This window comes from Solanum stenotomum, chromosome 10 (genome assembly GCF_019186545.1).
Source record: "Solanum stenotomum isolate F172 chromosome 10, ASM1918654v1, whole genome shotgun sequence".
Classification (NCBI taxonomy): domain Eukaryota; kingdom Viridiplantae; phylum Streptophyta; class Magnoliopsida; order Solanales; family Solanaceae; genus Solanum; species Solanum stenotomum.
In genome coordinates, this window is record NC_064291.1 from 11,812,934 (window position 1) to 11,831,463 (window position 18,530).

Genomic DNA, 18,530 nt, shown 5'->3' on the forward strand with positions numbered 1-18,530 from the left:
CATGGTCCATGCATTACTGTTTTTTTTTGACAAAAAAAAGGCTGGAGAAAGTTGGCGTATGTCGATTTTCGTCATCTTTACAAGTGTGCGTTTCGTGTTCTATTTTATCAACTAATATACTCAATAAATATAATATAAAAAAACGTGGCTTTTACTTTCAACCTGCAGGCCAGGCCCACTTCCCAAGAAAACAATGTCATATATATTCATTCAAAACAAACTCCCCCTTCATCTTTCATTAATTCTCTTATATTGTTCTTATATACAAAAGATATATTGAAAAAAACTCCATTCAATTTCAATCCCAGATATTTTAATTGAAGAAAATGAGAAGAAAGTGTAATTTGGAACTCACTCTTTCTCCTATCTCTCATGTTTAATTACTCTCACAATTAATCTGTATTGATTAGTGATTAGTCCTTCTAATAATAAGGTATTGATTATATATTTGTTTTTTATTTACTATTTACTATTAGGGAGGATCAACAATTAGAGAATGAGCAATCACAACAGCTAACAATATTTTACAATGGACAATTTGTTGTTTCTCATGTTACTCAGCTTCAGGTATATGTATTTCCATTTTTTATTTTCTGATAACAATTAATAAATGACTTGTTTTGTTAATATATAATTGATTTCTAAATGCAGGCTAAAGCTATAATATATCGTGCAAGTATAGAAATGGAGGAGAAAACAAATAAGATGTCTGAGCCTTCATCACCATTATTACAAACTCAAACTGGTCGTTTCATGAATAAATCGCTACAAAAGAGAAAAAATAGAATTCAAACAACTTCGCCATACCATCACTAGTTGCTCCTACTGATGATATTAGCTCCATTGTTTGTACATATATTTTGTATATATCCACTACTGTGGTTTGAGTCTATACGTTGAATTTATTCACTAGAAGCTGGGAAAAAAAAAAACTAGCGCGCGCGGCAGTCAAATCAGAAGCAAATAAAAAGTTGATTAAAATTTTTTATTGTCGTAGAAAAAGAAAATGCAGCCATACAGACTGCCAAAATTGTAAAGACTTGCTGGCTTATTTTTTTCATCCTCTAGGAAGCATGAACAACAAGTACTTTTCTTTTTTGACTGTATGTCAAAATCCGAAATCGAATAATGATGATGCATGCTTGTCGCCTCAAGCCTAAATCCAAACATGAGATGTGGAAGCTAACAGTTTAAATAGACATAATTAGTAAGAGCAAGCGGAAATAGAGACTGAATAAAAGAAATGAGTGGCACCGACTTAATAGTAAAGTACCAATAACTCGGATATCTTAAACTTATCAAAAAAGTCTTTTTGAACAATGAGTACTCAAGCGCAACAACCACATTCAAAGCCATCAAAAATTCCAAAGCTTACACCAAATCACAACACACCAAGCACATACTTGATCAGGTAATTTCCATCACAGTCCAAACGTACTAACCTAGATTTCAGCTAACAGCCTCGGGCCCAACAATCAATATAACGAGTATAAAAGCCCAAAAGCACCATAACCAACCAATAATTCAATCCAAGCAAACACACGGTAACCTAAGTTTCATGACATCTTAAGTCATTTCTGAGGATACTATTCGATACAAAACACAAGGATCAACCTAAGCTAAGGTTTTCCGGTTAAACTACACTAAACAACCCAATAGATGGCCATAATTGACTAAGGATCAAATAAGCCTAAGTAATCCCAAAATCCAACCTAATGATACATTACTACTCAAAATACAATTAATCTAATTAAGCCAAGTCTAAGAAAAGGAAGTCGTAACCTACCTCAAGGCCAAGAATCACACAAGAACAACGTCTACTCAAGCGTATTTCCTTTTCGAAGAGCCTCAAAATGATGTCAAGCTATCAAGAACAAAACAAGCAAATCAATACGGGACTAACAATACACATATCAATAATACTAAAAATGTACCGAAAATTGTATCAAAATTGACCCTCAAATGACGTTATAGAATTAGGAAACTAAAAATCATCATTACGTTCTCCTTGGAGTGAGGATCACATGCCCAAAAGATGGGTAAAAATGGAGTTCAAATCGGACCACAAATGGTCTAATTACCTTATTTTAAAGCTATAGAAATCAAGGAGTACGAGGCAAAAATCGGAAATAAATTGCAAAATCGGAGCTAAAATCAAGTTTTGGAAGAGGGAGGGAAGAAATTTACATTTGAATCACTGAATTTGATCAAGAAATGAGTAAAATCGCCCTTGGATGAGCTCCACTCAATCAGGGTTTCTTCCTTGAAGAAATGAAGAAGAAAAGGGATTTTAATCCCCAACGATTTTCATAAAAGAGGCCATTTGGTCGCTTAAGTGATCATCGCTTAAGCCGTCAAAGGGTCGAAAAATGCGAATCCCACCTAAGAAGCGCCTTTCTCTCAAGTTGCCCTATGGTCGCAAAATCGACCTCTTTTAAAGCGGCTGGCCAAGTACTTAAGCGACCCCGAACACTAATGCCCCTTCACTTAAGTGTTCCAAACTTGAAACGGGCCCTCAAAATTCATTTGGGGTCCAAACAATGCAAAATAAAAGTGCAAACCACTTCGAAAAGACATTTCAGACTTAATACAATCATGAAAAAACCAACAGAGGTCTTTTCATAAAATTAATGACCAAATTCAACACTTAATAAAGAAACACCAATAAAACACGAAAAGCCAAAAACTCATCCCAATACCCTTGAGAATCAAACCAAAGGTTGTTCTAGACCACACTCGATATTTTCAGAGTTAACAACGCTAACAGAAACCCATTCCAAGCATGTGTTACCAAAAAAGTTGACCGAAGTCAAACTTTGGGAAAAACTAAAAAGCTTTGATGCAACTTGAGAAAGTTATCGCTTATGTTTCAAGAAAATTGAAGGTGCATGAAAAGAATTATCCGACTCACGACTTGGAGTTAGCGGCGGTAGTATTTTCTTTAACGATTTGGAGACAGTACTTGTATGGTGTTCATGTGGATGTTTTTTACCGACCACAAAAGTTTGAAATATGTATTCACTCAAAAGGATTTGAATCTTCGCCAAAGGAGGTGGCTTAAGTTGTTGAAGGACTACGACATGAGTGTTCTATATATATCATCTCGAAAAGGCAAATGTGGTGGCGGATGCTCTTAGTCGACTATCAATGTGAAGTATTGCTCATGTGGAGGATGACAAGAAAGAGTTAGTCTGTAATGTTCATAGGTTTGCCCAATTAGGCATTCGTTTGGTTGATTCTAATGAAGGTGAGTAGTTGTATCATAATGGTTTGTAATCATCTTTTGTATCGGATGTGAAGGCTAAGCAAGATCTTGATCCGATATTAGTTAAGTTGAAGAAGTCCATTGAGGCTTTCTCCCAAGGGAGGAGATGGTGTCCTTCGATATCAAGGTTGGTTATGTGTTTCAAATGTCAATGAGTTGAAAAATCAAATTCTGACAGAAGCTCACAGTTCTTGGTATTCTATTCACCCAGGAGCCACCAAAATGTATTGTGATTTACGGAAAGTTTATTGGTGGAATGGGATGAAGAAGGATATTATGGAATTTGTGGCTAAGTGTCCAAATTATCAACAAGTGAAAGTTGAGCATCATAAATTGGGTGGCTTGGCTCAAAACACTAGTATTTCTACGTGGAAGTGTGAAAATTTGAATATGGACTTCACTGCGAGCTTATCCCGTACTCGTCGACAGTTTGATTCGATTTGAGTTTTTGTGAACAAAATGATGAAATAGACTCACATTCTTTTCGTTAAGACTTCATTTTCGGTGGAGTACACCACGATTTATATTTAGGAAATGGTAAGGTTACATAGATTGTCGTTCTCATTATCTTCGATTGATGTACTCAGTTTACATCTCAATTTTGGAAGTTGTTTCAAAAAGGTATTTGTACTCAAGTGAAACTTAGCACGACTTTTTATCCTCAGACCGATGGACAAGCCGAAGGTACCATTCATACTTTTAAGGATATGTTGACAGCTTGTGAGATTGATTTCAAGGGTAATTGGGCTGACTATTTGCCGTTAATTGAATTTGCTTATAATAATATTTATCATTCTAGAATTGGGATGGTACCGTTTGAGGCTCTTTATGGTAGGAGGTGTAGGTCTCCTATTGGCTAGTTTGAAGTTGGTGAGGTCACTTTGATAGGGTCTGAGTTGGTGCATGAGGCTATGGAAAAGGTTTGACTTATTTGCAAAAGGTTGAAAATGGCTCAAAGTCAACAAAAGTCCTATGTCGATGTTAGAATAGGAGAACTTGAGTTTAATGTTGATGATTGAGTCTACTTGAAAATTTCACCCATGAAGGGTGCCATGAGATTTGAAAAGAAATGAAAGTTTGGTCCCCATTATGTGGTCTCATATAAGATTTTGAGGCTTATTGGCAAGGTTGCTTATGAGCTTGAATTGCCGAATGATGTAGCATCGGTACATCTGGTATTCCATATCTCGTTGTTGAAAAAGTGTTGAAGATTCGACTTTCATTGTGCTCTTAGAAGGTTTAGAAGTCAAGGACAATCTTTCCTATGAAGAGATTCCGGATGAGATTTTAGATAGATAAATTCGGAAGTTGAGAAACAAAGAAATTGCATCTGTGAAGGTTCTTTAGCGGAATCAATTAGTTGAGGTGTTACTTGGGAAGCGGAAGCCGATATGATGTATGCTTATTACAAGGAAAGAGAAACTTATCACAGTGAGACTTTGATAATAGCATAGTTAATTTAAATCACTCATGTTGACAACAAAGCAACAAACAAGCTAGGACGAGTTACCGGATTCCCACAACTTGATAAGCAGAAAAAGGAATAAAGAGAAAACTGAAATAGAGGGAGGATGATCTCGAATCTAGTCAAGTTCTAGACGATGACAAGGACACAATTAAACTCCTAATCATGATAAAAATTCAAAGGTTAAGAAAGACACCTCGTTTTCGGGGGGTGCGGGGGGACACAAAACATATTCCTCCCAGTTATTCGAATTAGAAAGACAACTTATTAAAGAGCACTTGATATATTTAATTCACTATAAACCCACCAATTCAATTAACTAGAAATATAATTACTTAGAGAGAAAATTTTGAAGCCACAGGAAAAGGGTAAACATGCATACTAGGAAAAAAAATAATAGAAAGGACCTATATTATCCATAGAAAAGAAAAATCATTGGTTATATTCTTATTTCTGTAATGAAGATAAATAGTTAATATCCTAAAATGTCTTTCAACTTTAAGAATTTTGAACTTTGTTTTGTATCAAGGTTGGTTATGTGTTTCAAATGTACGTGAGTTGAGAAATCAGATTATGGCAGAAGCTCATTGTTCTTGGTATTATATTCACCCGGGAGCCACCAAAATGTACTGTGATTTACGGGAAGTCTATTGGTGGAATGGGATGAAGAAGGATATTATGAAATTTGTGGCTAAGTGTCCAAATTATCAACAAGTGAAAGTTGAGCATACAAAAACGGGTGGTTTCGCTCAAAATTTTTGTATTTCTACGTGGAAGTGAGATGATTTGAATATGAACTTCATTGCAGATTTACCCCCACTCATCGATAATTTGATTCGATTTGGGTTGTTGTGAACAAAATGATGAAATATGCTCACTTTCTTCTCGTTAAGACTTCATTTTCCCTGGAGGAGTACACTAAGATTTACATTCGAAAAATGGTAAGGCTGCATGGAGTGCCATTCTCATTATCTCCGATGGAGGTACTCAATTTACATCTCAATTTTGCAAGTCGTTTCAGAAAGGTCTTCGTACTCAAGTGAAACTTAGCACGACTTTTCATCCTCAGACCAATGGAAAAAACGAACATACCATTTAGACTTTGAAAGATGTGTTGAGAGCTTGTGAGATTGATTTCAAGGGTAATTGGGATGACCATTTGACATTGATTGAATTTGCTTATAATAATATCTATCATTCTAGAATTGGGATGGCACCGTTTGAGGCTCATTATGGTAGGAGGTGTAGGTCTCTTATTGGCTGATTTGAAGTTGGTGAGGTCGCTTTGATAGGGCTCGAGTTGGTGCATGAGGATATGGAAAAGGTTTGACTTATTTGCAAAAGGTTGAAAATGGCTCAAAATCAACAAAAGTCCTATGTCGATGTTAGAAGAAGAGAACTTGAGTTTAATGTTGATGATTGTGTCTACTTGAAAATTTCACCCATGAAGGGTGTCATGAGATTTGGAAAGAAAAGCTTAGTCCCCGTTATGTTGGCCCATATCAGATTTTGAGGCATATTGGCAAGGTTGCCTTTGAACTTGAATTACCAAATGATTTAACATCAATACATCCGGTAAATCATGTCTCGTTGTTGAAAAAGTGTGTTGACTATTCGACATCCATTATGCCCGTAGAAGGTTTAGAAGTTAAGGAGAATCTTTCCTATGAAGAGATTCCCATTGAGACTTTAGATCGGCAAATTCGGAAGTTGAGAAACAAAGAAATGGTATCCGTGAAGGTTCTTTGGAGAAATCAATTAGTTGAAGGTGCTACTTGAGAGACCGAAACCGATATGATGTATGCTTATTACTGGGAAAGAGAAACTTATCACAGTGAGACTTTGATAATAGCATAGTTAATTTAAATCACTCATGTTGACAACAAAGCAATAAACAAGCTAGGACGAGCTACCAGATTCCCACAACTTGATAAGCAAAAAAATGAATCAAGAGAAAGCTGAAATAGAGGGAGGATGATCTCGAATCTAGTAAAGTTCTAGACGATGACAAGGACACAATTAAACTCCTAAACAAGCTAAAAATCCAAAGGTTAAGAAAGACACCTCGTTCTCGGAGGGCAAAACATATTCCTCCCAGATATTCTAATTAGAAAAACAACCTATTAAAGAGCACTTGATATCCTTGCCAAGAGACAATGATATATTTAATTCATTAGAAACCCACTAACTCAATTAACTAGAAATATAATTACTTAGAGAGACAAATTTGTAGTAGAGGAAAAGGGTAAACATGCATACTAGGAAAAAAATAGAAATGTCTTATATCCATAGAAAAAAAATTACTGGTTATATTCTTATTTCGATAATGAATATAAAGAGTTAATATCTTAAAAGGTTACTCAACTTTAAAAATTTATCTAGCAAAGACATTAAACTTTGCTTTGTATCAATAAATCACTCAACTTAGACTTTTGTATTAAAAAAATCACTTAACTTGAACCTTTGTATTATTATTGATATTTTTTAAAAAAGATGGCAAAACCATCAAATATATAAAACAAGAGAGTTCTACATTGTGAGATAGTAGACCAAAAGTTTCTACTAGCCAAAAGGCTCAAAACAAGCCCAAAACAAAATTAAAAGGAAATAAAACAAATAGACAAGACAAATTGGGAAAGACCCCAAATCCCTAAAAAAGGAAAGCTTAAACGAGCTCAGGTTCCCATTGCCTGAAATCATCAAGCGTTGAGGTCAAACATTGAGCCAGCTTCAAGAATGTCACATTCGAGTGATGATGTTATGATCATCTCCAACCTTAACCCAGATCTGCCATGGAAGTAGCTCAAAGAGCTTAGAGTAATTTCACTCAAGACATTTGCAATTCTTACAGATGCCATGAAATCATATCCAAAAAAGACTTATTCGGCTCTTTGTTAAATTTCCACACGAATCTACGCAAGGTAACCAGATCACAACTAAGCCACTTGCTTTGTCACCTTGTTGAATTTTGATTTATCAATCATTTCACTTTATATATTGAATGAGCTTCAAGAGAAGCTAGTACCATTGTTTTGATGTAATTCTCACAAGGAGAATCACAAACAACAGCGGAAACAAAAGAAAGATAGAAGAAGAGATACAAGAAGAGGAATAATTGGCAACTAAAAGATGTATTAAATCCTAAAACCTCCAATTACAATCCCTAAACAAGCACCTAATCAAGATAAATAGATAGACATACAAAGAGAAAACAAAAAGCAATCAAAGGGTATATTAAACCCAATGACCTCGATCCGTTAATCCTATAATAGCACCTACCTCTTACGAAGACCTCAAGGGAATCAATATCCCAAGCAACCCTCGTTTCTAAACAATATTCAACAAAAGCTTACCAAGCTTTCAACACTCACACAAGGAGTTAAATTTATCATTCATCAATATTCAAAAAAGTCTAACCTAAAATGAACCCTAAGATACCTATTTATAGTATTAGACATTATTACATAGATGGGCCCAAAAGTGACCCGAAATGGGCCAATGGGCGAGCCTAGTCGGGATCGCCTAATGGCTCGGCAATGCGCCCAATGTAATCGATGATGAATCACGTTCCTTGCCTTCGCTGGGGAATTACTGGAACTTTGGGCGGTCTAGGGACTATCGCCCAATCCACTTGGCGATTCGCCAATGGTCTTCAGCTCGCCTAATGAGCATATTTTCCCTTCGTATCTCCTTGGGCCAGTTGGCGATCTTGGAACCCTCGCCAAAGGCTTTTGGCGAGTCGCTGAAGTGTCCTTCAGCTCGCTGAATGGAGCTTATTCTTCACTTGCTCCTCCTCGCTTAGTTAGGCCTCCCACACTCCAAGCTATCATCCAAGCATGGTGTTGCCCAACTGGGAGCTCCTTCAAGGTGCATATATTCCCATGCAAGGCATGGAACTCCCTCTTTGGCATCCATACATGCCAAACAGCCTCCATCCTTGTGAACACTCCATCAAAGCATTGAAGTTCGTGAATGGATAGGCTTGATGTAATCCATTTTACATCATTCTCCCCTTCTTGAAAAGGATTCGTCCTCGAATTCATACCTTGCAAAACCCTAGGGGGAGCAAACAAGAACAAAATCCTCATGGCATGAGGGTTAGCTAGCGTTAGCAATAATAATTTCATCACCATGCCAATGATGCACAAACTTAACATATAACCAAGCATCAGAAATATTAACCAAGGGTTTGTAACCTATCAAAGCAATAGATACTTGGCTAAGTAAGAAACATTGACAAAGGGGTAGAGCTGAGGAACCAATACACTTAAACAAATTCATATGTAAGCCCTTATTGGTTTCACATCCCATCAAAGCACAAGGCCTCCCTTATGTCAAGTAGGTAAAATTGAGTCATCGAATCCAAATCTTGTAAAATCACATATATCACAAGAAAGAAGCTTATCCTCTTAGTATGATGGATAGTACAAAGGTTAGCACTTAAAACATTTAACCGAGGAGACTCAAACTCAAGAAACAACCAAACATCCTCTAGTGTCATGGCTATCAAGACCACAGATGGAGAACAAGGACAGTGATTATTCTTCTCAACAATATGGTAATACCACCTAAAAGATGATACTTCCACCCGTTGAAATACCTTCATGCATTCACCGAGATCAAAAGGATAGAAAGTCCACAGAACAGGGTCACACCAACAAGTATAGACCTCAAGGATAACCTGATCCACATGCAATGCACTTCTGATCCAACTGGGGATCTCATCAAATGCAAAGAGATGGTAAAGGAAGGTACAAACTTTACCTTCTCTTGGAAAATATCTCCTACCCCCATGAGATGCACATTCAACAAGATCATGCTCAAGGTAAGAAATAGAAAAAGGGTCTAGGAAGCTATCCTTCCACACACACAATGTAGGTTCTTCAAGTGGATGGTAAAACCTCAAGAAGGGCTTTACTGCATAGGGAAAGGAATGAACAATGTCAACCCCCATATGCTTGCCATTTCGACCAAACATTCCCACACAAAGTCTACAATTCAGCTCACTACTGGGATCAAATGGAAAGGCAAGCCATGTACTAGGATCAAGTGCACATCTATTTACCAGGTTAGCACTATTTCCTTCAAACAATATACTCCACTCAACAACATGAGCTTCATCAGATGTAAACAAGTAATAGAGAAAGGTGTCTCACAAATCAACCCCCGCTAGGGTGTTTTCATGTCTATGACTACCAATAGGCTCAAAAACATTGGTCATAGGAGTGAAACACACCAAGAAGAAGAAGTAACGGAAAAACACATACCACATTCCTCCTCATCACATTCCTTCCCCACAAGAGTACTCTCATCTTCCAAGAAGATATTTCCATCTTTGGGAGGGAAAGCCTCACACCATAGTGGGTTACTATCACAAGTATAGCTATCAAGAACTATACTGCTCTCAAGATTCACACCACTAGGTACATCACTAGGAGTGATTTTATCATCTTCAAATTGGATATTGTACTTAAAGAGGGAATGATCCACCACTAGGAAAGAGTTAAAACATGCAAGTTCACCCTCAGAAAGACACATATCAGTTTTCGAAGCATTTTCAAGCACATGATCTCTATGAGCAAAGCAAGCAATTGGATCTTCCACAATAGATATGCTCAAAGAGTCACTCCTAATCAAATGATCAACATTCTCATTAGTGCCACCAACTTGAGGTTCCTTAATCACATTACAAGGACCCTCAACCAGTGAACTACACTTACAAACTGGTTGATCAACACAATCAATACAAAATAATGAGCTAGCATTCAAAGCATAGGTGTCAACACTAGGTGGACACAAATCGATCTTACTAGAAGAATCAATTCGGTCATCAATAGGATCAACTAGTGTATCCACATTCTCTACAAGCATATTATCAACACATGGTAAAGAATCAATAGGCTTACATAAAGACATGCTAACATTCACACTTTATTCATTTGAAATGGTAAAAGTGTTAAGATTAGCTATTGTACCTTGACGCCCGTAAGAAAGATCTTTTTTACCTTGGATGTTGGAATATCCCATTAGTGCATCCATCACACCTTCGACTATAGGCTCTTTGTCTGGAACTTGTGTTCCTCCATTCATTATGTTTGTACCTACATAAGAATCCCTACCAAGTGAAGGATGAACAGAAATGTTAGATTGAGATTGTGGCAACCCTCTCACTTCACTCCTCTCAACCTCTTTTTTTTCCACTCTAAGGTTGCCATCTTGCTTTCCCTTACTCCTCTCAATCTTTTGTCTCTCACTTTTCACCTTAGGAGGAGGAAGTAGATGTGTTGCCTAATGATCCACAACATACTTGTACCCGTTCTGCTCTTTTGGGACCCTATGTTCAGTAAACCAATTAGTTCCCAAACTTAAGTGACAAGAAGCCATAGGCATTATATCACACCAAACCTCATCATGGTATTTACCATGTGTGAATGAGACTTTTACCCCTTCGATAACCTTACATCCCTCCATGGTGTATGGATAAGTCCTGTGTAGTCGAGATAGCCCCAAGTAGGATACCACCTCTGGAGTGATATAGTTTTGATTGTAACCATCATCAAGGACAAGGTCAAGTCCCAAATACCCACAAATGCCAACTTTTCTCCTAAGAATTGGTCTTCTTGGATCGACATTGAAAAACTTGATGTACCCTTTTGGCACATACTTGAACCTCATCAGCCTCTTCAATTCTTCCCATGTCAATGGGTGGGTATTTCCTTAAAGTGCGCAGAGCCTTTCCTCCTGAGTCCACCAACCCAATGCAAGACCCTTCAAATAAGAGAGGGAATACAAGGGTCACTCTGGACCTCTCAAATCATGGCGTTGGAAATTCTTCTCACATTGCCACTCCTAATCAAGATATGTTTCTGGATCACGTCTTCCTTCAAAGATAGGAAAATCAATCCTTTTGGTATCGAGACCCTTGACACATCCCATATTATAGTCACATGGGTCTGAGGCAATTGAGGACATACTGCCTTATAACTCCTTTGTACCTATAAAATGACAACTCACAAAAACAACAAACAACGTTAGCGTTAACGTTAGTAAAATGATCTCACAATCGCTTGTGCTTACACACATTTGATTGCCTCTCAAATTGGTGCGACTAATGTTGAAGATTGCTTATACTCAATTGATCACAAGGTCTCGATTTCTACTCTTGGTCAAAATAGATTTTTATTTCAAGAAGAACGGACGACTCAATAAAAGCAAACGGACTTGAGTCAAGAAATAATTACGAAGTAAAACGAAAAAACACGAAATGAAAAGCACTACAAAGAAGTGAATTCAAAAACCAAATAGTCAACAAGTAGGTAATTACAAGTTGAAAATCAGTTTAGGATTTTTGATTACAAACTAGAATAAAAAGAAAAGGAAACTAAGAAATTAGAACCTGAGATGAAAAGGGTTATAAGACAAGTTTCCCATCGCCAAATGGCCTGTTTTCTTCGCCAAACATGAAGTTCAGCTCACCAACTTAAAGATTGACTCGCCAAACTAGCCAATAGGNGAAAAGGAAACTAAGAAATTAGAACCTGAGATGAAAAGGGTTATAAGACGAGTTTCCCATCGCCAAATGGCCTGTTTTGTTCGCCAAACATGAAGTTCAGCTCGCCAACTTGAAGATTGACTCGCCAAACTAGCCAATAGGACAAGGCAACTCGGTGATCTGGGTGGATGCTTAGCGATGCCGAATGGATTCGGCGACCGGGGCTTAGCTCGCCGAAATTTCCAGTGTCTTCACCAAAATGAGGTCCAACTCGGCGACCTAGCTGCCCAAAAGGCAAGGTGCCGAGTGGAATAGGCGATCCAAGTCGGGATTTTCCCAAATTCCTCAAGTTGCACTTGCACAATTCTGAAAATTGACCTGTTGTGGTCCCTCACTTCCTTTGTCCTTTAGGCTTTACCCTTTTAGGTAAATTCCCCTTTTACAAACACTTTTACTCTTTCTCTTTCTTCCTTTTTTTAATAAAACACTTGCTTTTCAAATATCCCCTTTCTTGAAGATATGAATGTTCTTCAAGAACAAGATGAACACCCAAAATAAAACCCCGAAGATTTTTAGCTCGAAATTTCATGAAATTCGAGATTCAAGCTCTCTTAGATATAGGGAACAAATCCCAATAATTTTTTGCACTCAATTCCTTGCCAAATCTTTCAGAGCTCAAAACCCACTTCGTCTTCTTCAAAGTTTCTTCAACCAACAATGGTGGAAACTTCAATAGTGAACCAAACCCTTTCAAATCTCAGCCCTAGAAATGAAATAGGTTAGGGAACACTAATCTAACCTTAGAAACTCCAAAGAAGACTCAAATCATCAAGACCCATTTCAAAATTTCTTCAAAAAGGAGTTGAACACCCCTTTTTTTGTAACAAACCCCAAGACTAGAATCGAAGGAACGAATCTAGACTCAGATTTGATACCAAATGATGTAATTCTCACAAGGAGAATCACAAACAACAACAGAAACAAAAGAAAGAAAGAAGAAGAGATACAAGAAGAGGAACAATTGGTAACTAAAGGATGTATTAAATCCTAAAACCTCCAATTACAATCCTTAAACAAGCACCTAATCAAGATAAATAGATAGACACACAAAGAGGAAACAAAAAGCAATCAAAGGGTATATTAAACCCAATGACCTCGATCCGTTAATCCTACAATAGCACCTACCTCTTACGAAGACCTTAAGGGAATCGATATCCCAAGCAACCCTCGTTTCTAAACAATATTCAACAAAAGCTTACCAAGCTTTCAACACTCACACGAGGAGTTAAATTTATCATTCATCAATATTCAAAATAGTCTAACCTAAAATGAACCCTAAGACACCTATTTATAGTATTAGACATTATTACATAGATGGGCACAAAAGTGATCCGAAATGGGCCAATGGGCGAGCCTAGTCGGGATCGCCTAATGGCTCGGCAATGCACCCAATGTACTCGATAATGAATTATGTTCCTTGCCTTCGCTGGGGAATTACTGGAACTTTGGGCGGTCTAGGGACCATTGCCCAATCCACTTGGCGATTCGCCAATGGTCTTCAGCTCGCCTAATGAGCATATTTTCCCTTCGTAGCTCCTTATGCCAGTTGGCGATCTTGGAACCCTCGCCAAAGGCTTTTGGCGAGTCGCTGAATGGAGCTTATTCTTCACTTGCTCCTCCTCGCTTAGTTAGGCCTCCCACGCTCCAAGATATCATCCAAGCATGGTGTTGCCCAACTGGGAGCTCCTTCAAGGTGCATATATTCCCATGCAAGGCATGGAACTCCCTCTTTGGCATCCATACATGCCAAACAGCCTCCATCCTTGTGAACACTCCATCAAAGCATTGAAGTTCGTGAATGGATAGTCTTGATGTAATCCATTTTACATAAGTTTTGGCAAAGATGATCTAATTGATTTTGAAGTATCAACGATTAATGTTAATCATCAACTGGTAAGAATAATGAAACTTTATTTTAAAATACTATGTGCTTTAAATGCATTAAGAACACACCATTATATCGAACTATAATGTTGGTAAAGTAGCCGCTTTGGTTGTTTGTAACTTTTAGTGTAACTGTTGTATTTTTCGTGCCATCTGATCGTGTGTGTGATTGTGTGCCTCTATATCCTTTATTTTGATGTTTCTTAATCTTGAGACTTGGAAATTCGTCTTTTTCCATGTCGATAATTTTTTTGCCTTGTGAGGGAACGTCCTGTATATTGTTATATTTTTTAGTACTTGCAAAATTGAGCACCCATGTTAGCAAAGTAATCAACCATCTGATTTCCTTCTCTGAATACATGCTCCACCCTTATAACATCACTGTTCCTAAGTTCCTTAAATTTCTTTACTTCCAAAATTATTTCCCAAGGGACCTCACAAATACCTTTAAGCACATTTTTCATGGTTAATGAATCAGTCTCCATCTCTACTTGAGTATAATGTGTCAGAATGTGAAATTCTAGCCCTGCTACTAGTGCCTTAGCTTCAGCTATAAAATTATTACCATCCAACAATCTAGATGATTCTGCGTATATAAAATTACTAGAAGAATCTCTTACACAAAAGCCACTTGAGCTAGGTCTACGATTGCCTTTAGAAACTCCATTTGTATTACATTTGTAACTTCCTACCTCAGGTTTCCTCCAGATAACTACGGTGTATATTCTTTCATAAATTTAACAAGCATGGGCTAGTGATAAGGAATATAAGTCAATCAGGTAGAGAGATTTTCAAATCAGACTTCAAGTTGGTGTGCCTACACCTTTTCAAGAACCAAATTTGCCTATTAATTTCTTCCAGTCTTATAAAAAGATATCTTCTCCTCATGCTTAAGAGCACTCCTTCTCTTCCAAAGTTGCCAAATAATGAAAGGAGGCAGTGCCATCAAGATTGACTTAAGTTTAGGAGATACATCTAGTTTCCACCAGTTGTGGAGAAATACCTTTAACTGAAAACCTAGAATTTGTATCCCAACTGGAGTAATAAAGTTCTGCTAAGTCCTTTTAACAAAAGAAGAAGTCAGAAAAACATAATCAATAGTTTATGTTTGTGGCCTAGTACAACAATAACAAAGAGCCTCTTCGTCCACCTTTATTCTGATCAACACTTCCCCTAAAGGAAGTATTTTTTTTCCATTAATCTTCACAAAAAGAAAGAGACCTTAAAAGTACACCTTTAATCAAGAAGTTTGCAAATTTAGCATTATTGTCTTCCTTTTGTCTCACCTCTTCCCATGCACTACTAACTATAAACTTCCCAGAGCTGGTAAGCATTCATAAAGGCTCATCCCATTCCCCGATAGGTTCTAAGTAAGAAACTTCACTATGAATCTGATAAATAGAGGAAATAATTGATGAAGTTTCTCATCCTTCAAACCATTTTCCTCCATTGGTTCATTTATCTCTTCCACAGAAAGGTCTAGATTAATAGATGGCTAATTTAGTCTAATTATCATACCAAACGTTTGAATTCCCACATTTAGGTTCCCAGCAAATCAGATGATTAAAACTTTCCCTAGCTTCCAACATGTATTTCCACAACTGTGAGCCCCCTTTCTATTCAATTACTTAAGGTCTAAGTCTTTTGCAATATTTATTCCACATGGATTTTTTTATTCTGAAAGTCCACCAAAGTTTTACAAACAGAGCTTTAGAAACATCAAATAGTGATTTAAAACCAAGATCACATTCTTCCCTAAGAAAGCACATGTTGGTCCAAGAGACCCAGTGCTTATGCCTTTCTCCCTCGTTGTTAGTCCAGAAAATCTAGCAAACAATCTGTGTAGTTCATATAAACACATTTGGAGGAGTAATAGAAGATAAAAGGTAAATAGGAAGACTTTGCAACACTTTATTAATCAGAACAACCTTACCCCAATAAGATAGAATCTTGCCTTTTCAGACTTGCAACTTGTTCTTCACTTTTTTATGAGCTCTGTAAAGTGTGACTTCCTTTTCCTAGCATGACCAATTGGACACCCCAAATAAATAAAAGAAATTTTTTCCTTTATTAAAACCCGTGATCTCCTCAACCTGTTAATTGGATTGCCTAGCAATTTTATTAAAAACATAGAAGAAGCTTTTTTCTTTTTTTGATTTTCTTGCCAGATTGTCTTTCATATTTCCCCAAAGTATTCATAATCATTTGCAAAGAACTCTTATCAGCAGAAGATAAAATGATAGTATCATTAGCATAGGCAATCATAACTCCTGAAGCTTTTAGTAAGGAATAAAACATTTAAAGCTCTAGAAAGTACTTCAACAGTAACTTAGTAAGAATGAACAAAGCTGGAGATAAATGATCCCCTTGTTTCACTCCTCTGGTGGAATGAGAAAGCATGTAGTTTGACTATTTATCAAAACTGAATACCAATTGTGGGCTATCAACCTCCAAATCTTATCGACAAAACAATTATTGAAACAGACCTTCAATAGAAATTTTATTAAGAAATGCTAAGAAATTGTCATAAGTTTTGGCTATATCAAGCGTAATGACTACATTCACAGGTTTGGGTAAGATTTTTATCTAAACTGAATTTAACAATCTGAGCCCGAGGTCTATTATCTTTCAAATATACCGAAAGACTAACTAGGGTGATAGGGACAGTGTCGTTTGGGTGAAGAAATAAGGGTTTTTGGTGTACGTAATTTTTTATCGAACATAAGGTTTTACACCATTTTTATTCTTTAAATATTTTTTCTAGGTCTATATTAAATATTTTATTTTTCATTTTAGTAAGTTTATTTTAAAAGATTTGAAAACTACAAAAAATATATGGTTTCTGTTAATTTAAATTTTAATAAACCAGCTAGTATTTCTTAATTATATTTTTAGACTAACTATTTGACTTTTCTTATATTTTATAAGTTCAAAATAATTAGTTAATATTTTTATTTGTTATTATTATTATTACTAGTATACGTACCTTCGCGTTGCGCGGATAATATTAAAGAAAGTAATTATGTTATAAATCATGTGTTCAAATTTTTTAATGTAAATTAGTATATCAATGAGTGAAACCTATTGACGCATGAGTTATTATTGCATATTTATGAGATGATTTGCAAAGCAAGTTTTTCCGTACTTCTTGACACATCTTAAACAATTATAATTTATGAAAAAAGATCAAATATGATACAAATTTATCATAAAATTCTCTAGTTGCAAAGAATATACATCAACTTTAAAATCTAAAATTAATATTATAAAAATATTACATAAAAAAATTTAAGCATGATAGGAATTTAATTAAAAACATAGCATTTAAAAAATATTAAATTAAAAAATTTATATAATGAAAATAATAATAAAATATTTGTTGATCATTTTCTCAGTATCACTCCACTTAAATAACTTTAGTCATACAATTTCTTTTTACACAAAATTAAAACTAATAAATAAGCTCAATCGATTTAGTAATTTAAAGTAAAATTTGAAATAATAAGGAGGCACTTAACTACTCAAAATCCTCAATTGAACTAACATTATCTCTTTTATTTTTATTTTATATTTTAATTTAAATTTTTTTAATTCAATGATAAATTATTTTTTGTGTGTAGTAAGTGATAGTTAAATTGTAGTGTTAAAACTTATTTTAAGACTACTAATTATAATTAATTATTAATACTCAAATTGAAAGTCAAAGAGTCTATTGATTTAGTTGCCTATAATTATTTCCTCTTAATATAATATACGCTATTAAAAGGGAGGCATGAACGTGTTTGCTATAAAGGAAGAGCAAAATGGAGCAAATATTTAGGATCAGTCTGACAATATGATTTCAATTAAAATTTTGGTTATATTGTGCATGTTTGATGGTATTTTGAATTATTATAAATCAGTTTTTAATGTTATTTTTTTGTTTTAGATTTTTTTATGAAAAACATTTGATGGATAATTACTTAATATAGGAAAAAATAGATTGAAATTTAGCTTTATCTAGTATAGAGTTAGTTTACGATTCAAATTTAAAAAAATCAATGGTAACTTCCCATTCAAATTCCAAAATTCAAAAAAATAATTATATTTAGTAAAATTTATCTTTATCAGTAAGGTAATTTTAATAAATTTCACGTTTCAATTTTTTTTATATATTTTTATATTTAGAGAATAAAATTAAAATATTTGATGGAAGGAAAGAATAAATTGAAATTTGGCTTTATCTAATATAGAGTTAGTTGTCGATTCAAATTTTAAAAAATCAATGGTAACTTCCCATTTAAATTCAAAATTAAAAAAATTAATTATATATAGTAAAATTTATCTTTATCTGTAAACTAATTTTAAAATACTTTATCTTTCAA

General features: G+C 35.5%; 1 protein-coding gene across 1 annotated transcript in view; it reads left to right on the forward strand.

Annotated features, from left to right (window-relative positions):
- The first annotated feature begins 246 nt into the window (after positions 1 to 246).
- LOC125842538 (protein TIFY 5A-like) overlaps positions 247 to 18,530 on the forward strand; it is a 60,933-nt gene continuing 42,649 nt past the window's right edge. Inside the window, exon 1 of the mRNA XM_049521846.1 lies at positions 247 to 363. Within this exon, the coding sequence (XP_049377803.1) occupies positions 327 to 363 (37 nt within the window). The 5' untranslated portion in view covers positions 247 to 326. The remainder of the gene's footprint in view (positions 364 to 18,530) is intronic.